Source organism: Podarcis vaucheri (genome assembly GCF_965113315.1).
Source record: "Podarcis vaucheri genome assembly, chromosome: 12".
NCBI lineage: Eukaryota > Metazoa > Chordata > Lepidosauria > Squamata > Lacertidae > Podarcis > Podarcis vaucheri.
The window spans coordinates 40,083,727-40,111,165 of record NC_138750.1 but is presented as its reverse complement, the minus strand read 5'-3'; the positions used below and the strand labels follow the sequence as shown (position 1 = coordinate 40,111,165).

The 27,439-nt window shown below is 42.8% G+C and overlaps 1 protein-coding gene across 2 annotated transcripts in view; it reads right to left on the bottom strand.

Moving 5' to 3' along the window:
- LOC309515422 (macrophage mannose receptor 1-like) overlaps positions 1 to 27,221 on the bottom strand; it is a 44,198-nt gene extending 16,977 nt beyond the window's left edge. For both annotated transcript variants that reach the window (XR_014212473.1, XM_082193193.1), the window contains exons 1-19: positions 27,062 to 27,221; positions 26,282 to 26,677; positions 25,679 to 25,852; positions 24,629 to 24,793; positions 24,186 to 24,299; positions 22,134 to 22,277; positions 20,809 to 20,991; positions 19,737 to 19,894; positions 17,601 to 17,714; positions 17,273 to 17,388; positions 15,585 to 15,733; positions 15,305 to 15,501; positions 12,929 to 13,047; positions 11,590 to 11,668; positions 9,689 to 9,821; positions 5,766 to 5,801; positions 3,819 to 3,988; positions 2,471 to 2,538; positions 65 to 165 (exon numbers count right to left, since the gene is read on the bottom strand). Coding sequence is in view for 1 of the 2 variants with exons in the window: in XM_082193193.1 (XP_082049319.1) it covers positions 65 to 165; positions 2,471 to 2,538; positions 3,819 to 3,988; positions 5,766 to 5,801; positions 9,689 to 9,821; positions 11,590 to 11,668; positions 12,929 to 13,047; positions 15,305 to 15,501; positions 15,585 to 15,733; positions 17,273 to 17,388; positions 17,601 to 17,714; positions 19,737 to 19,894; positions 20,809 to 20,991; positions 22,134 to 22,277; positions 24,186 to 24,299; positions 24,629 to 24,793; positions 25,679 to 25,852; positions 26,282 to 26,677; positions 27,062 to 27,122 (2,677 nt within the window). In the remaining variant the exon portion in view is untranslated. The remainder of the gene's footprint in view (positions 1 to 64; positions 166 to 2,470; positions 2,539 to 3,818; positions 3,989 to 5,765; positions 5,802 to 9,688; positions 9,822 to 11,589; positions 11,669 to 12,928; positions 13,048 to 15,304; positions 15,502 to 15,584; positions 15,734 to 17,272; positions 17,389 to 17,600; positions 17,715 to 19,736; positions 19,895 to 20,808; positions 20,992 to 22,133; positions 22,278 to 24,185; positions 24,300 to 24,628; positions 24,794 to 25,678; positions 25,853 to 26,281; positions 26,678 to 27,061) is intronic.
- Between the last annotated feature and the right edge of the window lie 218 nt (positions 27,222 to 27,439).

Genomic DNA, 27,439 nt, shown 5'->3' with positions numbered 1-27,439 from the left:
CCTCACCATTAAGCATGCACATTCTCAATAACTGCTTATAATAGTAACATTTTATTCTAATTACCTGTTTGACGATACATGATCACACAAAATTCGACTTCGTCTGCAAAGTTGGGTTCCCAGGGTGCCCAGGCTACATAGGTCACTGGAGTTCTATCCACCCAGCTATAGAAAATGACATGCGGTATTTAGTCCTTCATTTGCACTTCATAAGTTTACGGTGACTTTTGTTTTGCTTTTAACAAAGAGAATGTCAGGCTAAGAAAAGAAATGTTTAGGCGTTGAATTTCCAAGCCTGCGACATGGCTCTTCAAGAAAAGCTGGCAGCACTAAGAATGCTGAGCAGGATTAATGGATTTAATGGCAATTAAAAAAAACACCATTATATTGAAAAACCTTCCTATGGTGAGGGATGGGGTCTGAATGTGGGTCAGTGTGAGAGGAAGACCAGCTGAAAAGTACTCTCACCCTCTTCTTGTATGTCATGAAAAGCTGAACGTCATTGCTGAACCACATTCAGAGTGTGGTTGGGAGCAGAGGGCAACAGAAACTAGGGGTGCACGCCATCCAAGCTATGTACAGGAACAGGAGGATTCGGGAAGAGAGGAGAGTGGTGCCCTCTTTCTCAGAGGAGAAAGAAAGTACAGGGAGAAAGGAGTGCGACAGCCTTGGAGGAAATATAACATTGTATGATTGTAATTAAGAGGTTGGCACCGTTAGCCCTAATGCAAATAGGAGAGGCAAAGGAGTGCAGACAGCCTAATAAAAGAGATAATTCTTAGGGCTTGTCAGGGGTCCTTTAACTTTACCTACCTGGAAAGAGCAGGGCTCTATAGGGCACACCTGACCATAGGGCACACCTAATTTTCAGAGGGGGAAATCAATGAAAAAAATATGATTTTCCCCCTCCCCCAGCTCTGGGAGCAGCGGACAGGCTGAACGCAGCCTGTGCACTTCTCCCAGACCTTCTCTCTGCTATTGCGGGAGGTGGGGGAAATCGCCCATCTCCTGCAAAAGCCCAGAGGAGGGAGAAGGGACTTAAAGAGCGCACAGCTTTTGCATGCTTTTGCAGGAGGTGGGGGAATTCCCCCATCTCCCGCAAAAGCCCACAGGAGCCGCGCACCCTTTAAAGCGCGCGCCACTCCTGTTGGCTTTTCAACCGAGCTTGTGGGGCTGGCGGTGGGGGGAAGCACTGCTTTCCCCCACCGCCAGCCTCAAAACCAAGTCAGGGAGCAGCGCGAGGGTGTCACGCGCCTTCCCGCTGCCCCCCGAGCCTGTGGGGCTGGCGTGGGGGGAAGCGCTGCTTTTCCCCACTGCCAGCCTCAAAGACCAGACTCTCCTGGCTTCACTTTGCTATCGCTGAAGCCAGGGAGCCTGCATTCGTTCCATAGGACGCACACACATTTCCCCTTAATTTTTGGAGGGGGAAAAGTGCATCCTATAGAGCGAAAAATACGGTACCTTTTGCCCTGCTCTTTCCAGGTAGGTAAAGGACCCCTGACAATTAAGTCCAGTCATGAATGACTCTGGGGTTGCGGCGCTCATCTTGCTTTAAAGGTCAAGGGAGCTGGTGTTTGTCCGCTTCCACAGACAGTTTTTCCAGGTCATGTGGCCAGCATGACTAAGCCACTTCTGGCAAACCAGAGCAGCGCACGGAAATGCCGTTTACCTTCCCACCGGAGTGGTACCTGTTTATCTACTTGCACTGCGTGCTTCTGCACTTTAAAGCTCTGTGTCCAAGCATTGTTGTTTTCCTTGCCCAGAGATAGCCCCACAAAGACTTCCTCTTTAGTGCTCAATTGGAGCAAACAGACATTCAGAGGGGAGGGGGGTTTCCAGAGTTTGTCCTTAGCTCTGATTCAGCAGTAAAGAGTGGGTTTTCATGGCAAAAGCGCTGGGAAGGGGGTGCTCAGACATGGACACAGAACTTTAAAGCATGGATCATGCCTGGAAAGCAGAGTGCAAAGGTAAGTGTGGGTTAATCCATACAATCCCAGTGGCAAGCCAGAGATGGACGGGAATGGATAGAGGGAAATAAATCCCCCCCCCCGACCATGAAATTATTTCATTTCCATTGGAAACATAGATTTCTTCGCAGTTTGGGGGCATGTGGGTGCTGGATCCTTCGGAGCCAGGCTTTCCCTCTAGCCTGTTTCTGGCACACTCGCTTTCCAGCTTTACTGACATTGAGCTTTCATAGCAATGGGACAAGATAGGGACAAAGTAGTTGAATGGAATCTCTCTCTCCAAGATCAGACCTCCCTCTGCACTCCCAGAGCAAGAAATGCAAGCTTCCTATGGCCTCTGTAGCACCATCGCAGTGTATCTGCTCAAAACAGTCAAAATGTTGGCAGAACATCCTTATATCCAGATTATTTTAATGCCAATCTAGCTATTATCTAAGAGAAACGTAATACATAATTACCATTTTAAAATCTGATTTCCATTTTTTATTTTTCAGTTCGCTTACCCAAAACTTCTATCCGGACCCAGAATTAAACCAATGAAAAGGTTTCCTTCAGTTCTGAAAGTAATGTCCTACAACATGCACAGGGGAAGATGGGGAAGAAACACAATAAAGTACTGGTGTTCTCCAGTTGAAAATATGTCAGTTATTCCACATGAAGTACAGAGTTTACAAATCAGGCCATATGGAAAGAAGCTAGTAATGATAAACAAGAGCAACAGTGATTGTGCTCTTCAACTTAAAAGCAGGGCATGAAACTCATTTCTTTTCTTCAACAACTGGAATCCAGACTAAGTTAGAGAGCAATCCTGGCTCCTCTCTCAATTCATACATGGACTGTGTGTGTGTGTGTGTGTGTGTTAGGGTGGCATATGGTCACCTCAATGCTTGCCCAGAGAGGAATGCTGCTGGTTGAGATGTCTCTGCTGTGGCAGAGATCCCAGTGGGAAGGTACTATTGGTAGTCGTAGTTGTCCCGTCCCCCGTCCCCACACTAGCAGTAGTCAGCAGAATCTGCTGATTCCAAAGTCCCGTGAATTTCCCAAGTGCCATGATTGTTAAGTATAAGTGTTTTAAGTGTACATTGAAATGGAAAATAACTGTGTTCTCTGTATGCATTCTGCTGAAAGCGTAGCATGGAAACTTCCACTGAAGCTAGAGAAGCAGAGTGCCTGACAGTTGATAATTTACTTAGAATGTATCTCTGCTGACTCTCACATGAAAAAGGTATTCAGTTACAAATCTCTGTTTTTTGTGTGGGTTGGTCTTTGCTCTCTCTTTCTCAAGCACCAGAGAAGAAAGGATGGGCAAATGATTCTCTCTAGGGGCAGAGCCTCAGGCTGCAATGGAGGCTGTGGGAGAAACAGAACTTTGATTTCAGTGCTGAGTGAAGTGCTGAGTGACCCTCCAAGTGTCCCTATTTTCCAGGGGTGTCCCTGATTTAGAGAAGCTGTTCTAGTTTCTGATTTGATCCCAGAATGTCCCACTTTTCCTTAGGACGTCCCTATTTTCACTGGAGAAATGTTAGAGTGTAAGGATCCCCCCCCCCCCAGCTGTCTGAAGGCAATCCTGCATGGGGAAGTTTTATAAATGTTTAATGTTTTATTATGTTTTTATATATGTTGGAAGCTGCACAGAGTGTAAGATGTGTGCAGTATAACTCACATAGGATTGCACTGTTAATCTCTGCAAGCTTCTGGTGACACCATCCTGAAGAAAGGGTTTAGCAGGCAACAAAATGGTCACGATCAAACAATTCATCTGGCTTTTTAAAAACAAAAACAAAAACAAAAAACCCAAAAAGCCTAGTGATATGTGATCAGAAGGGAAAATATATCTCATATATTTCTTACATATTTCCACAAAAACTTGTTTTCACTTCCACTTTCAATAACAGCAAGATCTCCAGCGTGCTTTTTGCAGAATCTCTGGGCTCTTCCTGCAGTTAAAGTTGTGTTACTGAAATAGTACTCAGTGCCATTGAATGCAATCCAGCCGTCTTCAGTTACTTGAAATGGATATGCTGCAAAAGAAGAGGAAATGTCCCCCCCATTTAATTTAAGATACTTTAAATATTATAAAATGAAATACAAGAGTACAAATAAATTTACTTCGCACAACCAGTGGTGAAGCCAAGCAATTTTAATAGTCCTAACTGGGGCGACCCCAACAGTGATGTGTATTATTTCAGTTTTGAAGCACACCGTGAACATGTCCACCCTCCTGCCCCCAGCACTCCATGCTTTAGCACTGCTACATTAGAGTAAACCAACAACAAAACAGCTGTATGACCGTAATAATATATACTTAAATGAAAGAGCACCTTGGAGCCATGAACAACAGATTCTGAAGAAAAACTTGACTAGTTCAGTGGTGATGATCATGGCATGATTTGGGGTGGGGGCTGAAATGCAAGTATGTAAGATTGAAGAAAAAGCACTCTGTGTGTGCTTAAAGGTACTAGCTTATGTCTCCACATATTGTGGCTAGTCAGCCACCCATATTTGTTTTTGGGCAAGGTGTGTGAAAGGTTGGTCATGGTTCAGATGCTCTTGAGGAAAACGGATGGTTTTGACCTATTTCAGTCTGGGCTAAGCACCAGATTAGCCTTCATCCCTGGTGGATGATATTGTTTGTGTCCGAGAGGGAGAGTAGGAATGGAACCATTCTTCTTTAACAGAAATCAGTGAAATTTACTTCCAAGTAGACGTGCAGAGGTTTTGGCTAGATGATTCTCAGGATCTCTTTCCAACTCTACAATTCCATGATTCTATGAGATAATTTCTCTCTTAACTCTCAATCACACTCAATAGTTACCTAGTGCAACTAAACTTCAGACAGTCAGGTTTTTCTGAAGATCCCAGCAGGAGAACCACTCCCAAGTCTCACTAATATGAGAATATGACAATGAGAAGCCAATAATACCTGAAACTTAGGAACTTAGGGAGCTGCCTAAGCCAGACCACTGCTCCATCTAGTTGAGTATACTGTCAACACTGCCGGGTAGTGGTCTCCAGGGTTTCAGTCAGGGATCTCTCCCAGTCCTTCCTGGAAATATGGTGGACCTAGGAGCTCCTTCATGCAAAGTAGATGTTCTACCACTGAGCTACAGTCCTTTTGCATTTTTGTGTAACTCATTTCAGAGGAGTGAGGAAGCCCAGACCAGGGAGATCTACCATTGGCTCCTCAGCCTCAGCCCAGTATACCTGAAGAAGTGTCTCAGCCCGGACACTGAGGTCCAGCTCCGATGGCCTTCTTGCGGTTCCCTCACTGCGAGAAGTGAAGCTATAGGGAAACAGTCAGAGGGCCTTCTTGGTAGTGGCACCCTCCCTGTGGAATGCCCTCCCATCAGATGTCAAGGAAATAAACAACTAGCTGAGTTTTAGAAGATATCTGAAGGCAGCCCTGTTTAGGGAAGTTTTTAATGTTTGATCACTTTATTATTATTATTATTAATAATATGTTGGTAGCCACCCAGAGTGGCTGGGGAAACCCAGACAGATGGACGGGGCATAAATAAATTGTTGTTGTTGTATTCATCATCAGAAAACTTTCAATGGCTGTAGAGAACTGCTAGAGCAGTTTCTCCCCAACATTCCTTAGGGCTACTTAAAATCTGCTTGTTCTGAGGGAAGACAGGAATTGGAGTGCCCAGGGTCAGGGAGCACAAGTATCTTTGGCTCCTGACAGAAGCACCCTCGACTTGAGAGAGCTGTTTAAGCAGACCCACCCCCACCTTTCATGATGCTGCTTAAGGAAGACCTGTGTGATGTGAGAGAAGACGGTATGGGCCAACATACCAAAATCATTGCTTGGTTCCGGTTTTAATGGTACACCTGAAAAACGAAACAGGAGTCCATGACAATGAAAGGAAAGGGTTATTTCTAGCATTTCACATTTCTACATTTCTGAGACACAGCTAATAACCCTATGTGAAAGAACTATCAGTAGCTTCCTGTATTCACAACAAGCTTGTTCTCATCAAAATGGCTGCCAAAGCTCTGGACTCTGAAACATTCATAATGAAATCTAAATTAATTTCACATTATTTTTTCCCTCATCACAAAAGGCCAGGTGAGTAGCAAGCATGTTTTTTTAAAAAAAAGCCAGTTTCAGCAGTGCAGAAAAAAGTCCTCTTCACTTTGCTTCACGAACTCGTCGTAATTTAAAAGTAATCTTACCAACTCCAATTCAAACCTTGATTTTGTATATCCAAATCCATTTTTGTTTTTATCTTCTTTAAACATCTCACTGACTTGATGATAACGCAACCAGTCATTCGCCATACATTTTACATCTTCATATGGCTTTAGCTTCCATTGGTTCTCCATCTCTATTAGTAATTGTTCATAGGTGGCCCAATTTTTACTCATATTTCTCTTTTTTACACTCATTGCCTCAAGCGGCGAGAGCTACCATGGTATCTTACGTTCTAATAATTTTTTATATCTATCCCACACCTCATACAATGACTTTTGAAATATGTGGTTTCCAAATCCTTTATGAACTTTTACTTTGCCATACCATAGATATGCGTGCCATCCGAATCTGTTGTCAAATCCTTCTAGATCTAAAATATCTGTATTCTTCAACAATATCCCGTCCCTTAACCAACAAAGGCATGATGCTTCATAATACAATTTCAAATCTGGTAGGGAGAAGCCTTCTCTTTCTTTTATATCTGTTAACCATTTAAATTTAATTCTTGGCTTCTTCCCTTGCCAGATATATCTTGAAATTGCTTTTTGCCACTCTCTAAAGATACCAACTCCATTAATTATCTGGATTGATTGAAACGAAAACAACATTTTCAGTAGCACTCTCATTTTAATAACTGAAATCCTACCAATTAAGGATAGTTTCATTCTTCTCCACACTTCTAAGTCCCTCTTAATACCATTCCATACCGGTGTGTAATTGTCTTTAAATAAATTTATATTTTTCGATGCTAACCAGATTCCTAGATATTTAACTTTTTTAACAACCTCTATTCCACTCAGATGCGGCAATGTATCAATCAAATCTCAGTTCATATTTTTCACTAACATTTTTTTTCTTGTTTAATTTGAAACCTGCTACTTGTCCAAATTGTTCTATTCTTTCTAGTGCTTTTCTAGCACTAGTTAATGGTTCTTCCACTGTTATGACTAAGTCATCTGCAAAGGCCTTTAACATAACCGCCATTCAAAATCTTGCCTAATACCAAATTTCTTTTGATTTACCCATAATACTGACCTTTGATGCCTATTTTGAACATATGGCTCAACGTTCTGCGCCACTAGTCTGTTACATTGTATATATGAACACTCTAATAGATTTATTTCTACCTTTTGAATGATATCATTATTCTATTATATATGATTTAACAGTTATTAGCCTACGTGTTGTGTCTTTATTTCTGTGATTGGTTCTCATTGCAACACAGGGGTTTGTTTTTGTCAGCTAAAGAAGAGTGGCAAGAGAAATTGATGAACTACCATATTTTTCGCCCCATAGGGCTCACCGGCCCATAGGGCGCACCTAGTTTTTTTTGGGGGGGGAATAAAGGGGGGAATTATTTTTTTCCCCAGGCGCGGGGCTGGGTCGGGGGAAGCCTGAGCTTCCCCCGAAGTAGCGCCGGGTTCCCACCGCTTGCGGAGAGTTGCACGAAGCTTGCCCCAGGCTTCGGGATGCAGAGGACGACCCTTCTGTTCCTCCTCCAGCTTCCAGGCAGGCGTGTGGCTGAAGGGGCGCTGTGCAGTTCTTCCTCTCTGCGCAACACCTCTCCTGTGAAGGAGAGGCGCTGCGCGGAGAGGGAGAACTGCGCAGCGCCCTTCAAGCGAAGCTGGAGGAGGAACAGAAGAGGCAGCTGCCATAGCCACGCGTCACCTCTCCAGCTGGGAGAGGGTCGCAGGGCTATTCCTTAGCCCCGCGCACACTCTCCGGGCTGGAGAGGTGGCGCACGGCTAAAGAGGCTGCTGCCATAGCCACGCGCCATCTCTCCAGCCGGGAGAGGCTGCACGTGGCTATGGCAATACCCCCACCTCCCGCAAAAGCCCACAGGAGCCACGCACCCTTTAAGGAGCATGCGGCTCCTGTAGGCTTTTCTACGAGGAGGGAGGAGGGACTGACTGGCCGCGTCAGTCCCTTGTCCCTCCTGAGGAAAAGCCCGCAAGAGCCGCGCGGAGCTTGTGTGCAGCTTTTGGGAGCTTTTCCTGCCTGCATCCCCCCCCCCATAGGACCCACACACATTTCCCCTTCATTTTTGGAGGGGAAAAAGTGCGTCCTATAGGGCGAAAAATACGGTATGCTGAAATGGCAAGATTAACCGGGAAAATTTGGAACCAGCAGGACCAGACTTTCCTAAAGTTCGGCCCTGAACACACTGACCAGATGCTTGGAAGCTGTGGCTGGATGGTTTTGGGGGAGCCGATTGAAACTAAATCCTTCGAAGACAGAGGTCCTATGGCTGGGTCGGGATAGCATGGGGATGAGGGACCAACTCCCTTCTCTTGCGGGGGCCCAATTAGTGCCATTGCCTTCCGTTAAGAGTTTGGGTGTAATCCTTGATGCCTCCCTTTCCATGGAGGCGCAGGTTACAGCAACAGCCAAGGCGACATTTTTCCACCTTCGCTGCATCAAGCAGTTGGTCCCTTACCTTTCCCACCCCGACCTGGCCACAGTGATCCATGTGATGGTCACATCCAGGCTTGACTACTGTAATTTGCTCTACGCGGGGCTTGAAGCTGTCCCAGAAACTCCAGTGGATGCAGAATGCTGCAGCGAGGCTCCTCACGGGGTCTCTGCCATGGGAGCATATTCACCCAGTGCTTTTCAAGCTGCACTGGCTCCTGGTGAAGTACAGGGTCAGATTTAAGGTGCTGCTTTTGACCTTTAAAGCCCTTCACAGCCTAGGACCCTTGTACCTATGAGACCGCCTCTTCCGGTACGCCCCATGGAGAGCCTCAAGGTCCATAAACAGCAAGACCCTAGTGGTCCCGGGCCCTAAGGAAGTTAGATTGGCTTCAACCAGAGCCAGGGCCTTTTCAACTCTGGCTCCGGTCTGGTGGAACGCTCTGCCTCATGAGACCAGGGCCCTGCAGGATCCGATTTCTTTCCACAGGGCCTGTAAGACAGAGTTGCTCCACCTGGCCTTTGGCTTGGAGCCAATTTGATTCCCTCCCTCTCTTTCTTTTTTCTTTTCCTTCTCCTCCTGTGATGAGGATACATTTTAATATTTTAATGTTTCAATATTTTAATGTTGTATTTTAATTTTGTTTTTAAGTTGTAATCATTCAACTTGTTTTTATTATTGCTTGTAAGCCGCTCTGAGCCCAGCCTTGGCTGGGGAGGACGGGGTATAAATAATAATAATAATAATAATAATAATAATAATAATAATTGGAATGGAAGAAGTTTTCGACATATTTGGAAAGCAACTGTAAGCAATTGACATCGCTTGTAGGGTTAAAAGAAGCTTTGTAAGCGTAATATATAAGTTATTGTGAAAAGAATTAAGAATAGGTACTAAGATTTGAATTTATAGCAATAGCTCTAGTAACAAAATGCATAATTAGAAAAGATTTTAGAAAAACATCGGTCAAGGTTGAAGGAAGTCTTATGCTGTGATAGCCAAAGATTTTGAAATGATGTCTAAAAGGATGATATGCTGGAAAATATGTGTAAAAACCAATGAAACAATGAATAAATGAATGAATGAATGAATGAATGAATGTAATCTTACCTCTCTTTATTTGACAAACCCAGTTGTGATAATTCTCACACCATTCCGGTTTCCACCATGAATAATGTAGAATCACTCCTCTGCAATCTTTGTCTTTGTAAGAGTTAGGCGAAAAGTCTTTTTGAAAGTCAAGCTACAATAGGAATAAAGATTTCATTAGTGATTTACAGAAAAGGAGACAGAGGACTCAGCTACACTGGCAAAGACAAAGTGCTTTATATGCATTGTTTATGCATTCTCACGCTTTGACACCAGATGGTGATATGGAGTTCCATTTTTGCTAACCGGAATAATTAATAATAATAATAATAATAATAATAATAATAATAATAATAATAATAATATATTATTTATACCTCGCAGCGAGGGAACCGCCAGAAGGCCCTTGGAGCTGGACCTCAGTGTCCGGGCTGAATGATGAGGGCGGAGATGCTCCTTCAGAGGTCAGAGGGCCAAGGCCATTGAAGGCTTTAAAGGTCAACACCAACACTTCGAATTGTGCTTGGAAACGTACTGGGAGCCAGTGTAGATCCTTTAGGACCGGTGTTATATGGTCTTGGCGGCCACTCCCAGTCAGGGGTGGAGGAAGAGGGGTGTGGTGGGGATGGTCCGACCTGGGTGTCCTCACTGAGGGGGGTGACATTTGGCGCGCCGCCCGTCTATGACTCACAAGCCTGCCCTGAGCCGTTGGGGAAAGGGGGGGAGCTGCGCTGCCTTCCCCCTTAATTTTGACAGCTCAGGGGAGGCTTGGGTGTCGCAGGCAGGTGGTGTGCCGTTGCCACCGCTACCAGGCTGCTTCCTGGGAAGGGGAAACCCCCGAGCTGTCAAATTGAAGAGGAAATGGACAAAGGCTGCTGGCAAATTATTGCAGCCCCCCCCCCCGGAAGCAGCCCGCCATGGGCAGCTCAATCCACCCCCCCTTGGACACTTGCCTCGCCCCCATGGCCCCACCCCCGGGTGCACAGCAGTAGCTAGCTCATCTGCTCCTTAGTTGTAGTTTCCGGGTCACCTCCAAAGGTAGCCCCATGTAGAGCACATTGCAATAGTCCAAGCGGGAGATAACTAGAGCATGCACCACTCTGGCGAGACAGTCTTTCTCATACAAAGTTTGCAATGTGTTTAACTGAATGCTTTTTTATGTGCCTAGATCCAGCCATAGTTTGGTTTGCACTACATGCAAACTGGGTTGTCAGTGTGTGTTTTCCTGTTATAACGTTCCTGCGCCAAATGTTCATTTTTATGTAGTGTTCCTTGTTGTTGTTGTTTAGTAGTTTAGTCGTGTCCGACTCTTCATGACCCCATGGACCAGAGCACGCCAGGCACTCCTGTCTTCCACTGCCTTCCGCAGTTTGGTCAAACTCATGCTGGTAGCTTCGAGAACACTGTCCAACCATCTCGTCCTCTGTCGTGCCCTTCTCGTTGTGCCCTCCATCTTTCCCAACACCAGGGTCTTTTCCAGGGAGTCTTCTCTTCTCATGAGGTGGCCAAAGTATTGGAGCCTCAGCTTCAGGATCTGTCCTTCCAGTGAGAACTCAGGGCTGATTTCCTTCAGAATGGAGAGATTTGATCTTCTTGCAGTCCATGGGACTCTCAATAGTCTCCTCCAGCACCATTCCTTACTTAATAATAAAACTATTTTTTTAAAAAAAATAAAACAAATCCAATGGGGCAAGCAGCAACTTGAAGCAACTCTGCAGGAACTGCTGTTAAATATTGGGTCCAAAAATGTTATAGCATACAAAGCATATGTTCAAAGGCTTTAATGCTGGATATGTCAGTGGCTAAACATTTAAAATACTGCTATGGGATCTGTCAGAGTTTAGTATGAGGGCAGGAGTGCTTGAACCTTAAAACTAATAATAATTTTGGTATCAATACATCAGCATTAATCATTTACTTACAGGAGATCCATCAGTCCAAGAAAATCCTTTATCGGGCTCCAACTCATTTAAACCAATCCAACACAAGTGGTCACAAATTCTAAAATATATAAAAAATAATTATAGAGTGCAGAAAACTGGAAACAAAGAATGGATTTCAATACAGAGATTTGAAACTTTCAAAATAAGGACTATTGATACTCTCTAGGTAAAGGTATTAGGTCCAGTCGTGGCCAACTCTGGGGTTGCGGTGCTCATCTCGCTTTACTGGCCGAGGGAGCTGGCATACAGCTTCCAGGTCATGTGGCCAGCATGACTAAGCCGCTTCTGGCGAACCAGAGCAGCGCACGGAAACACCGTTTACCTTCCCGCCAGTTTATATACTCGCACTTTGACGTGCTTTCGAACTGCTAGGTTGGCAGGAGCAGGGAGCTGCACTGTACATTTAAAAACAAAACAAAACCCACAAACCCACAATTTTATGACCTAACAATTTAATGTTATAGCAGTGTTATAGCAATTTAATGTTATACACCTTCTAGGAGCTAATGGCTGGGAGCTGCCACTTCAACCTTCCCAGAGGCTCCCCCTTTCAAAGAACAGAGCTTGTTCTGTGAGGAGGACTTCTAAGAAACAACATGGCAGCTTCTAGCCATTTGCCACTGGAAAGAGTGTAGAGGTGGTGGCAGAATGAAAGGGAAGCTGGGAGGTGCCAGTCTCAGTATCTGCTTTCAGGAAAGCCTGGCAAGGTGAAGAGAGGGATGACACTGCTTTTGTGATCTCTGATTCTGCCTGTTTAGGATGTGGATTCACCCTTTGGAATAAAGAAGAAGAAGAAGAAGAAGAAGAAGAGGAGGAGGAGGAGGAGGAGGAGGAGGAGTTTGGACTTGATATCCCGCCTTTCACTCCCTTTAAGGAGTCTCAAAGTGGCTAACCTTCTCCTTTCCCTTCCTCCCCCACAGCAAGCACCCTGTGAGGTGAGTGGGGCTGAGAGACTTCAGAGCAGTGTGACTGGCCCAAGGTCACCCAGCAGCTGCATGTGGAGGAGCGGAGACGCGAACCCGGTTCCCCAGATTACGAGACTACAGCTCTTAACCACTACACCACGCTGGCTCTCTAAAGAGCATTTTGGAGGGATCCCTCTGGTGCTGTGTCGTTAGTTAGTGTGTGAATGAGAGACATGGAGGGGTTTAGAGTGTGAATTTTAAAAAAGATGTGAGTTTTGCTCCAGCTACTGGTTTAGGGGTGTAAATACATAAAATTGGGAAGATGCAAACAGAACAAATTTCTTCCCCATCCCTAATCAGCATTGCTTTTGATTCTGAGGCAACATGAATAAACATTTTATGGAACTTCCAACCTTCTTAGCAGCTGATGTTCTTCCTTATTGTGAGCAGACATGAGGTTCCCCCCAATTGTTCTACAAAAATCTTCTGCTTCAAACCAAGTTTTCCTGTCCCGAAGGTCTTTGTTATAGCCCTAGATGCATATGAATACAATTAGATATTTGTCACAAACACCAGCTTTTAGGAAGATTAATTGGGATTCACCTCACTTGCTGCACACGGAGACACAGAGGCATAGCAAAGTCAGGTTGTACCCAGTGCATATTTTTTTTGTCACCCCACCACATCAACAGCTCGGGGTAGGCTTGGGAGTTGTGGCCGGGCAGTGCGCCGAATGTCACCCTCCTTAGCGATGACACCCAGGGTGCCCCCCCTTCCTACGCCTCTGCAGAGATAAGGAGTTGTTTTCGGATTTGGAGGAGTGTTTTGGAGAGAAGAACCACCATTGGGCCCAGACACTGCGCAATAGCCCATAATAAGGTTAGCCATTAAGGCATCAGGTCAGCAAAACTTCCCTTCTTTTTTTGAGACTGGAACTAATGACAACTGGTTTATCCAGAACACAAATTAGCTGCTGATATAAGAAGAGGCATCAATTAACAGGCTGAAGAACAAAGCAAAAAGCTTATCTTAATTATCGATGATTACAAAATTTTATGATGGACAAGGTTCCTCTAGATTTTTTTATTTAAAAAAAAATAACACCCTTCATGTTATATCACTTTTAATTCTCTATCCTGTCTGTGTGGAGTGTTGGGAATTCCATTCCACCCTTGCTGCAGATATGTAGGATTGTTACATGTCACATGTCTGTGTTGACATTTCAGTACAGATTGCTGGAGTCCCGTGAGCGGAACATCTGCTCTGTATTACAGTGGTACCTTGGGTTAAGTACTTAATTCGTTCCGGAGGTCCGTTCTTAACCTGAAACTGTTCTTAACCTGAAGCACCACTTTAGCTAATGGGGCCTCCTGCTGCCGCCGCACCGCCAGAGCACGATTTCTGTTCTCATTCTGAAGCTAAGTTCTTAACCCGAGGTACTATTTCTGGGTTAGCGGAGTCTGTAACCTGAAGCGTATGTAACCTGAGGTGTATGTAACCCGAGGTGCCACTGTACTTTTGTTTTTCTCTCTCTCTGAGAAGAACAACAAGGAGAGAAGCCATGTTTTCTTTGTCCTGATTTATGTTCAATAAACGTAGCCTAGTATCCACACCTCAAGCCAGCACTGTTGTGTGTTTACACTGCTGAGTAATGTGTGCTCCTGTACAGTAGCATGAGTTGTGGGCGCACGTCGGAGGAGGGTGACTGATGGATCTCTGCAGCGGCAAGGCTGAGAAGGGAGACAGTCTGACTGGGGTCTGTCCAGCTGTTTCTAAAACTGAAACTGGATATAGCATGGGAATGGAAAGGTCTGCTTACTAAGGAAAGAGGCACAAGCTTTCCTTTCCTTTGTGCAGCTGGTCCTTTCTCCTGCCTGGAGGAACTCTGGAACTGGTCATTCTTGAGACATCATGTCACAGATGTCTTTCTGTCTTTCCAACTACAAGTCCTCGTTTAATGCACAAGCCCAGTTTTTTCCTCTTCTAGAGAACATCTTGAGCCAGCAACTCACTACTAAGAATGCTGCTCATTCTGCTTTAACACCACTCCTGAATTAGTGGCTTTAGCAAATCTCACAGGATCTGGGCCATAGATAAGACGTTTCCATAAATATCCTCAAGCATAATCTATATTGTAGTAATGGGCTTGCAGCTTGGAATGGACCATGGATCTCCAGGCCCTGTTCAGATACCTTTACCCCTCAGCTTCCTATGCTTGAGCTATGGGCTCTCCTACTGCGCTACTATGAAAGTGGGGTTGTCTTCAGAGGTCAGTTTGGATCCTGGTCACATAGTAATGTTGGAGTTTGATATATTCTTGGCAAATTGTGCACTGGGGAGAAGATTGTCATCTACATGGTTTTAGCAGATTGCCACTTGGTCCTGAATGACTGAGAATACTTACTGATGGCAGAGGGAAGAAGGTTTTGACAAATTGTGCAGCAGATGGCGGCAAGCGGGGCAGTGCAGCCCTGGCAGGAACAATATCAGCATTTTGTTGCTGATAATGTTAAAATATTTGGGAGGCAGAAATCCTTCCCAGCCTCCTCCAAACCAGTGAGAAATCTACCTTCTGCCCTCTACCTTCTAAATCTTGAACTTCAAATAAACTTAATGAAACTGCACAATAAAAAGAACAACAATAATGTACAATGAGCAGTTAAACTGAAACTAAAAGTAGCACTCCCACAAACCTTTAAAAGTTCACTGACAGACAAAAGCCACTATTTCCCTCTTTGCTCTGCTACTGAAAAATACAAGAACTTTGACTCAAGAGGCGCTATACCTACTTTAAAGCACACGCTTCTAGAATTGCTTGGATGCCATCCTTCTGGGCATGGGGGAGGGGGAATTGTTGTTGGGGCAGGAGTTGTCACAATTTCTGCCAGTTGTTTGCAGATGAAAGGTGCCTTCTCCTCACAGTTCACAACGTCCCACAATCCAGCTGCAGTTCCAGTTCTCATGGCAACACAGCCCGGAAGCTGCCCTTTTGGAGACACAAGACAAGAGCCACTTCAATTGAAACCCTTTGTGAAATACAATCTCAGTTAGGCTTCAGGCAGCACCTACCAGGCATTTCTGCATTCCAGTGGGTGAGCAGAACATCGTCTCCATTGGTCCAGTGGAATGTGCCTGGTTGCTTTACATCTGAAAGGCCGATCCAGAAATATTTTTCAGAACGAAAGCCAACTAGACTAGTCAGGTAGGCCTGCTCATATCTGTGGAGAAGAATACATAACAATTGTATTAAAAATCCATTTGTGTTTGTGTGTGTTTGTGTTTTCCAATTTCCATATTTTAAAATTAAATTAATGGCTTACCATGGATGGGCCAGCTCTCACCAATTCAAAGGGCAAGGGGTGGATCACAGTGACCAAGGGGGAGTGGCTACGCTTATAGCTCCACCATCATGGATCAATACATTTACACATTGCAACCTGAGCATGTAGCTGAAAGTGGGTGAACCTCAGCTACACTCAGGTAATATATGGAACCAGTGGTTTTTTCTGGGGGTACACAAGGGTACACATACCCCTAAACGTTTTGTGAATCTAAGTTTGGCCTCATTGAGGGGCCATATTTCAAACTGAGTAGGAAAATGAGAGTACCCCTAAACATTTTTTTTAAGAAATAAAACACTGTATGGAACTCATATTTGTACAGCATAATATTAAGAATTTTAAAGGATATTCTAGAAAGCATGTACATATTTAAGGTGGAAACACATGGAGGCTGAAAGTCTAAATTGTCCAGGTCCACCAGTAAATCTATAACAAGGAATTAAAGACTCTCTGGGTAGGAAGTCAAGCCACAGATGGCAGCTCCAATAGGAAATTCACAAGAAACGCAGAACGGATAATTCAAAATGACAGTTTAGAATCCTGAAACATAATTTGTTGGGCTGACCTTACCTGGGTTACTAGTGGAGCTCAGCCAGGCTATGCAGGCACGTCTCCCAGGACCCTCCTGGTTCCACCCAGCCTGGAGGGCCTTAAACCATCATAAGCCCTGAAACAGGGACATGGGATGGGCAGCGCAGGAGGGAGGAGGATTCAAACTGGATCTTAGGACTGTTCCACTCAGTCACATGACCTGAGAAGCTGGTGGGACCGATGCCAGCAAAGAGGGTGATCCACACCATCCAACATTTCTCCAATGAAAATAGGAACGTCCAATTCCATAATGATAATTTTACTATTTATACCCCACACATCTAACTGGGTTGCCCCAGCCACTCTGGGCGGCTTCCAACATATATAAAAACATAAGAAAACATTTAAAAAACTTCCCTATACAGGATTGCCTTCAGACAACTTAGAGGGTCAGATAACTCCATACCCTCCAACATTTCTCCATTGGAAATAGGGACCTCCTAAGGAAAAGTGGGACATTCCAGGATTAAATCAGAAACCGGGATGGCTTCTATAAATTAGGGACGTTCCTGGAAAATAGTAACATTTGGAGGGTCTGGGTGATCTAATCACAAATCACAATAGAAGTCGATGGAGAGGGGCTGCTCCTAGGGAAATAGGCCCAGGCCCACCTGGTGACCCTAGCCAGGTCCAAAAGAGGTCTCTGCTCCAAAAGAGGTTTCTGTATCCTGCGGATCTTTGGCCAGTCACAAGGCAGCACCTGCAGGTTTCAAACTGAGCATGCTCAAGCCTCAGCTTACCTTACTTCTTGATTCCCATGACATAAATGTTACTTTGCATCAACCAACATCAGGATGGGGGGCGGGGGGGGGCGGAGAATAATACCTGTTCTCCACAGAAGTCAGAGATCCTTTGTTTGTTTCACAAAATGCCTGTGCTTCTGAAAATGTTGCAGATGTTTGTCCAATTAAGTAACAATAGGATCCATGCCTTTTCCAGCCCTATTCAAAAAGTCAATAGACACACATTATTGCCATATTAAGTTCAGGGCATCTAACTTACTTGGAAAGACTTGGAAAGCTGTCTGTGGAGAAACACTGGTTCTCTTGGCATGAGCGCTACACCTCATAGTCGCCTTTGACTGGACTTAACCTTCCAGGGGTCCTTTACCTTTTTTTGTTTTTCTACCTTACACAGTTTACTTTAGACTTACTTTCTGGCAATCTGGATTGGCAGTTTCAGCTTCTTCAGAAAGAAATGCCAATGGTTCTCTTTTGCAGATGTAACCAAGTTCCTCTTCACAATAATTATCTGCCCAGTAGCCCCTCTGGAGATAGAAAAGTGAAGAAATATAAATCTCAGTGAAGAAGGACCCACTGCCTTAAATGTTTTCATTTTTTATGTTTGATGTATTTTTGGTCAATGCAAAACTATTGTTGTGCATGCTAGAAAACTGCATTTTGCTGGCAGAATCCGAGACCAGGGAGAAGAGTCGGTGGAAGAAGATTGGAAAAAGTTTAAAGACTATTTACAGAAATACTGTAACATTAATGAATGTTAGAAAAAGTGGAATGAAGTTATATGGCTTTAGTAGAAATGTTACAAGGAATTAAGTATAAATAGATTAATAGAGCTTTAAAGAGAAAAATATGGTTAGAATGTGTTAATACAATTATAGGATAGAAAACAGAGGAAGATGGAAAGGAATTGCTGAAACAATTAACAGAAGTGGAATACAAAAGGGGAGGTGTGAGGAGGTCGAGGAAATAAGGGAAAGAAAGATAAGATGTTGAAATTGGATTGTGTTTTAAATGGTTTTTGTTTTGTTTTGTTTGTTTGTTTTTTCTTTGTATTGTATTGCATTGTATGTTTTCCCTTTTTTGGTGTTTTGTAGTGTTGTGTTTAATTTGTTGAAAAACTAATAAATATTGTTTTTTTTAAAAAAAAAGAAAACTGCATTTTGCAGTCGCATGAAATCTATAGTCTAAACCAATGAAGTACAATTACCAAGAAAAAATAATGAGAAGTTGTTAATGACAGACAAACAGGAGTTTGTAGCATTTGAAAATACATTTCTATCCTGAGAACTTAAGGCTAATGTGATCTAATCCACACTTATGAAAAATTTTAAAAGTCAAAAATTCAGGACTGCATTCATTTGTTCTATTAAAAAATATTTATCTAGGCAATCCAAATTCTGCTATAAGACCAGCTGAATCCCACTCTCTTTATATGCTGTCTTTAACTTTGCAAAATGTATTCTGCAATTTATTTTTTACTAATTGCATAATTCATTTTGGGGCTTTTCTGGTTATGGTTAAGAACATCAGAAATGCAGGGGATTGAAGCATTGCCACCCAAAATAGGATGCTTTTCAACTTTTTTGGCTTCCAAAATTTCAACACACAATTTTCACCCAAGCACTGGTACCAAAGCTATGAAATCGCTTTTTAAAAATGTGAGATTATCAAGACAAATTGTGCCTCTAGCACCATGCTACATGCTATTTTTCTTTTCTCACAGAATTCTAACATACACTCTCCAGAAAAGCAGTTGGCATGTTGGGGCAGTGTTGCAGAGCCACTCTCCTGACCCCAGTGCTACCGCTTACCTGGACAATGCAAAGGTAGCACAGGATAGTTGCAAGTTGGGACTGTGCAGGCACACCAGTGGAAGTGCAAGATAGATCCGCAATATTTCATTAGTCCAGTCTTTCACACAAAAATGAATCCAATGGAAATATCCATCGTGGATAGGCTGGATGCTGAGGAGGCACTGGCCGGGGAAGCTCCAAGGGAAGAAGGCTCAGAGCCAGGAAATTGGTTGTAGGGCAACAATGCGTGGCCAGAGGAAGAAGAGGGAGCAGAACAGGAGGAAGAGATGTCAGAAGCTGAAGAGGCAACATGCTTTAGTGAACAGGAAGAGGCTGGGGCAGAGGGCAGTCTAGACTCAGAGGCAGGAGAAAAGAGGGGGCAGGAGACAGAGATGAGGTAGCCTGCTGAAGAATCCAGGGATCCTCCCTCCTCCTTCTGTCACCAGCTCCCCTCTCCTCTGGTCTCCTAGAGCACAGAGAGAAATGAAGAGGGAGGAGCAACGAGAGACATGACAATGGAGTCTTAGGCTGCCAGGGAAGGAACCTGGAGGGGAGCCTTAGAAAGCAGTGGGAAGGCAAGGAACTTCAGTCCTCGCTACTGGTTCATTGGGGAGTGTTGCTGTGACTACTAGGACTGAGCTGTTTTGTTTCTTTGAATCAAAGTGAACTTCACTGACATTTGGTGCTTTATTGTTTCATTGCTGACGTACGCCTGACTCCAGCTCCTGACAATATTAGAGGTTCCATATTTTTTACCTCTCCATTCATGATGACACAGTCGCTTTGCACACCATTAATTTGTGTAGGTTTTCCTTTCTGCCACTTGGTGAATCTCACTGTAGAGCCATCGCTCCATTCGTAATACATCGGAGTCTTCTGGTCATTTAGTCCAATCCATAGAAGATCTGTTGGCTCTAAAAACACAAATGTACCTTATTTGTTTGCTACCAGATTTTATTTTCGAAGGTGTTGAACAGAATCCTACCACACACAGCTTTGTGGTGCATAAGTGCAGCAAAAGAAAGTATTCACCACTGCTTTCCAATTACACATGTTTGAGTATAGCAAACTACACTGGGGACCATCAGTCCAGAAATGCAGAACTACAACTAGACAGCATCTAATGCCCAGCTTTCCCCCAACCTGGTACCCTCTGGTATATTTTGGAGTTCATTCCTGATCATTGGTTACACTGGCTGGGGTTGATGGGAGCTTTGGTTCAAAACATATAAAAGTAAATGTAAAGGGACCCCTGACCATTAGGTCCAGTCGTGGCCGACTCTGGGGTTGCGGTGCTCATCTCGCTTTATTGGCCAAGGGAGCTGGCATACAGCTTCCGGGTCATGTGGCCAGCATGACTAAGCCACTTCTGGCGAACCAGAGCAGCGCATGGAAACACCGTTTACCTTCCCACCGGAGCGGTCCCTATTTATCTACTTGCACTTTGACGTGCTTTCAAACTGCTAGGTTGGCAGGAGCAGGGACCGAGCAACGGGAGCTCACTCCATCGTGGGGATTCGAACCACCGACCCTCTGATCGGCAAGTCCTAGGCTCTGTGGTTTAACCCACAGCACCACCCACGTCCCTTCAAAACATGTAGAGGGAACCTAATTGGGGAAGGTTGTAGAAGCCAGTGCCATGTCTCACATTTAAATGGCTTATGCCTTGTTATAAGAATATCCCTCCATTGTGTTCTTCATCGGGGCAAGGCCTCAATAACATTCCATACTCACATGTGGTAGCAAAAAATGTAAACATCTTGCTCCCACTCTCATACTCACACAAACATCAAATAACAGGAATACAGAACTTGCTGGGTGTACGTACGGTAGCCTAGCTGTGAAATGACAAAGCTGTGTTCCATAGTGTTGTGTATACTTAATAAATCTCCACGTTCCCTTCGACAGGACAGCAATGCCCCTTTCCATGTCTTGGGGTGTCTGTTAAGGCGGTAACAATGGCCAGCATATGCAGCCCAACCATCTGGACATTTAATAGGCTTTAAGCTATCTAAAAAGAGAATAATAATATTTAAGGCAGCATGATTTAATGGATTTTAAAAATAGGAATTATCTGCTGTTACAATGTTATTGACTCACATCCTTAATTAAAATATACAGAATTCAGCAGAGGCAAATCAAGACATTTGTATTAACACGACAGGGTGATCTGTTTCATCCTGTGAATATATTATTGCCAATGTGGTAATCAACAGTCCTTGGGGTCACTCACACTGAATTTGCGTAGTTTTGCATAGTGCAGCAAGTGGGAGAGGCAACCAGTTTGAAGATCCCCTCCTCTACTGAATTAAATTGTGAAATTAAACCTGAAAGCATCATTCCGCTTGCGGAAGATAATGAGCCATTAGAAGCACAAGGAAACATGTCATAGGATCTATCATCTTGTTTACCCTCACATCAACTTGAGAACATATCTCCTTTCACCAATATCACAGTAGTTTACATAAAAATATAGCTTTAGCAAGGTTTCTGCAACATATGCCTTTAGACCATGCTTGAGATCTTTCCTGATAGATAACTTATTTTTTGCTACTGATAAAATACCCTCTGGCATCTCAATCCAATGAAACGTTTGGCATCGCGTACACTGCTACAAATAGCAAAAACCTCCATTACTAGAAATAAGTTTTTGAAATTTAGTTTGGTAAATGAATAGCATTGCAGGACTGGGCATCAGACTTCCCATACCCCAACCTGTATAATAAGAGACCAATAAGACTGGGTTTTGGGTCAAATCAGGCCACAACTTTATTGAATACAGATGAAGGAGGTTTGGCTTGGGCATGGGGCAATCAGAATACCTCCGGCCCGCCCACCAGAAGTGATGCGTAGGTCAAGCCAGACGGGGGTTCCTAAGACTTACATCAAATAGGGTGACCCCCGCAGGGACCGCTGTCTGGGGGAGTGGCTTTGGCCCTGGTCCCGTCTGGTCCCGCAGATATGGCCACTCCCCCCAGATTCCTTTAATGGGATACCTCAGCATTTGGAGGGGCAGGCGGAGACTACCACCTCCCCTCCATCCAAAACAAAGGATTGCCCCAATGCTACAAATAGCAAAAACCTCCATTACTAGAAATAAGTTTTTGAAATTTGGTTTGGTAAATGAATAGCATTCTCGGTTTAATCTCCTACCTGTGGGAATAAGAGAAACATCCAGTGAAGAGTTTCCTTTTTTGCAAATGTATCCAAGTTTCTGTTGACACTTTTCATTCTGCCATTTGCCATTTGTAGACTGCATTGATCCACAGATTTTTTCTGTTTCTGGGGATGGGCTGCCTTTAAGCAAGTGGGATATAAATGATCATTGTTTATGCCCTGTGCTAATTTTATTTATGATTTATTTGAAGACTCCACCTTTAGAAGATATCATCATCCGCCTTTAATAAAAACCTTTTTACACACATAGTCAAAACAATATAATTTAAAGTCACTACCATAGCACAACAGTAAGTTAGCCACTTAACTATAGTCACTCGTAGGTTTTGTAAAGCACTTTTTTTTGTTTTTAATAAATTTTTATTCAATACAAGTTAAAATACATACATAATCACAAAAGAGAAAAACAAATACATCTATCCAAGGAAAAGGAATTAGAGAATATTTTGTCTCTTTTCATAATTACAGTTATTTATATCTCTATAAAATGCCATTCATGATAACACAGTGAAATGAAATGTAAGATATCAGAATAAAGAAAAAGGGAACAAAAAGAGAATAAAAAAGTAAAAAAACCAGATCATATATGAATTTTTTTCAAAATAGATAAGCACTCACAATACATAGCCATTTCCCATCCACATTTACATTCAATTGTATAATTTCGTCTTGTCCTTATCTACCTTAAACAAATTGTTTCTTTTGAAAGAAAAAACAGGGGGGGAAACTGACTTCCACCATTTACGTCACGTGTTTTTAATAATCAGAGCCTCTGTTCTTCCTATTTTCCCTTTGGGTTTCCTTAATGTCTCTCTTTGTATTTTTTTTTATATTACGCACAAGGTTATTCTAAACACAACCAGATTTTTGTGGTTGAGCCCTGGTTTTGTAAATAATCATTTAAACACTCCCATTGCTTCATAACCATAGTTTTGGATTTTCTCCTTATTACATCTGTCAATTTTGCTAATTCCAGGTACTCGCAAAGTTTCCCCAACCATTCTCTTTTTGTTGGGATGCTTTCCTCTTTCCAGTAGCTAGCAATCAAAATTCTTGCCGCTGTTGTCGCGTATAGAAATAAGTTAATTTTCTCTTTGGGGATATCTTTATCTAAGATTCCTAATAAATATGCCTCTGCCTTTTTTTAATGTGATGTCCTTATCAATTTTTTTATTTCGTCATGGATCATGTCCCAAAAGATTTTAATCTTTGGGCAAGTCCACCACATGTGATATAATGTACCTTTTGTTCTGTTACATTTCCAACATTTGTCGTTGTTCCTTTTATTTATTTTTGACAATCTGTCAGGGGTTAGGTACCATCTGTGGTGCATTTTTCTGAAATTCTCCCTTAATAAATCACAAGCAGTAAAATTTATATTTTCCTCCCAAAAAGTTTTCCATCTTTCCAGATCTATCTCATATCCCAAATCGTGCTCCCATTTTAACATGTTTTCCCCTTTCGTCTCTTGTTCTAGGGTGGTTTTCATTAATAGTCTATACATTTTTGCAAGTATTTTTTGATCGCTCTGTAGTATTTCCTTTTCTAATTTTGAGGTTTTACTTTCAAATCCCCCCTTTTTATGTCTTTTTCATAAGTTGCTTTTAATTGATAATATTGTAACAAATTTATTCTAAATGTTTGTAATTGTTCGTAAGTTTTTAATTTAATATTTCCATATTAAATAAAAATATTAAATATTAAATCATAGTAAACCACTTTTTATTGTTCTCTACAATCAAGCATTATATAAATGTTATGAAATAAATAAATGTACATGTACAACAGTTTGAAAAGCCTTCATTAACAATGTGAGAGATGGGTTCTGTCTAATCCCAGCAGGAATTGCATTCTGGACCACAAAGAGTTATTTTCAAATGCCACTTGGACTATTTAAAAGGAATTACTTTAAGCACTATCCACTGGGTTTTAAACCACCAATAAATCCTTGGAAGTGCTTTACATTGGTGACTGACTGTTAAATGGGGGTGGCTTTCAGTGTCGATCTCATTGTAGATGCTCACTCACCTGGAGACCAATTTAAATATCTAAAAGGATGGTTGCCAATCCACTGCCATCCATTGTCAAGATCCAAAGCGTTCAGACCAATCCAGTAGTAAGTAGATATATCATTTATTAATCCTATTTATGGAAAAGAAAAATTGGTTGAATTGCATTTTGTTGCCGGGGGTGGGGTATATTTACGATGTGGGGATGGGGTGGGGTGAAACAAAAAACTCATTCCAACATTACTAGGGTTCCCAGCTTTCCTTCTTGTGCCAAGAAAAAATTAATCAGATGAATGCTTTCAGCCGGCATGCTGGATCTAAATTAAATCGCCTTGTACTGTGTGGGAGGATACTTCAGTATTATGCCATGTAATGTCTGCTTACAGTTTAGACAGCATTTCTTAACTAGCAGAAATCAAATTATACCAATCACTTCTTCAGGCATGCCTTGTTATGTCCTACCTGTCAGGTATGCTTGTTCCTGTAGATCTGTGATAGTCAGTAATTCTGCATTCTGTTGCTGACAACTTTTTCTTGCTTGGTACCATGTTAGAACTGAGAGGTAATTGATCTGGTAGAGATCCCCTGTCCATTGGTTTCTGGTCCAGAATAATTCATCACGGTCATCTGTAAACGTGAGTGTCAAATCATCAAATTATCAGTGATGAAGCTAAATCTTCCAGTGATGGATATTTGAATATTTATTAATCTCAATGCCACTTTTCAGAAGAATACCCGAAACAGTATGCAGAAATAGAGGTGCTTATGTGATCATGGGGAGAACCACTGGCATTGTCCCTTAATCCTACAAGTGTTCCTGCATTTCGTGTTGCATCCAAGGAAGAAACCAACACATATAAATAACCTGGAACCCCACATGCAATCAGCGTTTTAGATCCTAGGCTAGTTTTTGTGAATTGGCTTTCTGCTTGTAAACATAGACACCTAATGCATATAAAGGCATATAGAGTCAATGTATGGATGAATGGAGAGCCCTGTGTTACAGGCTTAAATGTCAGTGTGTAAGCACATCCTGAAAACTGCACACAAGCAATTTCAAAATGCACAAATCTTCTGAGACATTTCCCCTCTGCTTTGATTTCCTTGCCTCAAGGAAGGAAACTACCATTGCATGTTTGGTACAATATCAAAACCTTTCCCTCTCTCAGATGCTCACCAGCAAACACCTAATTTTTGGGATGTAATCTGTCTGCTTCCTTTATTCAGTGACTCTCCACCACAGCTCCGGAACTCAATTTTGATCTGAATGGAACTTCATCCTCCCAAATGAACAACTGCAGGCCTGATTCTGTTGGGGAGCCCTGACATTACGGACAATTCATTTTGCTTCGACTCACAGGGGGGAAGTGTCCCCCACCCATTTCTGCTGTAGTTGCACAATTTGGCAATGGTACCAGTTTCCCTTTTCTCTTTGTAGGAGAAACTTTCCTCTAAGCAGCAATCACATGGTGGGAAAGTAAGGCCTGAAATAAAACCTTGTTAAGTGTTTACCTTTCCTTGGACAGTATCCTCGTAAAGAGTCTCTATCCACATCTGCAGTTGTTCCACACCAAAGTTGTCCATGTTCATCGTCCTCTCTTATGCACTGAGCATGCCATTTATTCCGATACTTGAATGGAAACACACAGGGGGCTCCAAAACCATTGCCTCTTAAGGTATACAGAGCTGAAAGAAATTGGATAGATACCAGTGAGAAAACTGGATAGATACTGGTGAGAACAGAATTAGGCAAAGCGGAAATGATTAAGACAAAGTCCTCAATACAAGAGCTCCACGAATGCTCAGATACACACAGGCACTTTTTGTGTCTGTCAGTTTCCACCATCCATGGAGTTTTCAGCATCCATTCCTTTGCATGCTTGGAGGAATACATGGATGCACCTTCCATTTTTACTGAAGCGAACCAACACCTGATATCTCCAGGTAGGGGTGGGGAAAACTTGTGGCTGAAATCCAAATGCTATCCAATTTGGGTTGTTTATTGACATGATTTGAAGTTATGCAAGTAGCATCATGTCTATTTTCACCCCAGATGCAACATGCTTGAACTGCATATACAAGCTGATCATCAAGAACAGATTCTCTTAATCTTACCTTCATAGCCCTTGGAACACAAACTGTCTGTCATTCCATAGATCTTCCAGGTACTGGTGGCTGCTTTAGACAGTGTAACACGGCTTTGGGGGCCACGTTCAGGATTTAAAAATAAGTCTTCCTGTTTGAGAGCAAGGAGGCTCTCATTTCTGCATTCCCATTTCTGAAGTTCACTCGTCTCATTGCAGGGGGAGAGGGTGAGTGCAACCAGGTTTGACTTGGACGGCACTGCCAGGCATAACTTCACTGCCATGTTCAAAATCCAGTCGTCGGAAACCCACTTGAAATGTTGCCCCTCATTATCCTCATCACAGTTGCCCACGATGATGGAACCAGATTTCTGAGGTTGTATACAAAGCTTGAGGTTTTCATTATGTATCAGAAAGCTGTCACTGTCTGTAAAATTAAGAAAAATAACAGGAACATGGAGAGAATGTTTCACATACCTTCCAATATGACAACTGCTGGTAAAATGATAATACAAGGATTCAGAATAAGAGGCAATAAGATTGATGGAGAACAGAGAAATGCCTCTCATGCTAATTCTGTAGTTTATTTTAAACTATCCAACGCTGTGCCATATTTATCAGTGGTCCATAGTATTGTTGTCATGTTTAAAATGCATTTTGTTCTTTTAAACAATTATCCTTGTAGCTGAAATTTCATTGATTTAGCTTTAATAGTACAACTTTAGCTTCCATAAGATGCTTTAAAAGTAAACAGTTAAAAATGCACCTAGTGCTAAGTTCACAATGGTGATGGAAGTGAAAAAGAGCTTACCTGATACCTGAAAAGCCGGCTGGATGAGAAGCAAGAGATTTAGGAGCAAAAAGGAAGACATTGGCCACAACCAAACCTACCACACCGCTCCCATGGAAATAAGACAAATCAGAGTTTGCTGCCTTTCAAGAATTCCTTGATAAATGAGTCAGGCAGAATGAAAATTTCACTTCTGTTTTTGACATTAGGAAATGCACCGTAACATGGCAAACACACACACACACACCATGATCTTGCTGATCTGTTAATCAGCTTCCATGGAAAAGACAGAAAAAACATGGGTTATTGAGGCCATTTCCCTTCACTTAGCCTAGTGCAAGCCCAGCAGATTGTTGGATGAACAGTTTAAAATGTCTTCAGATTTCCCACCACCTGTTT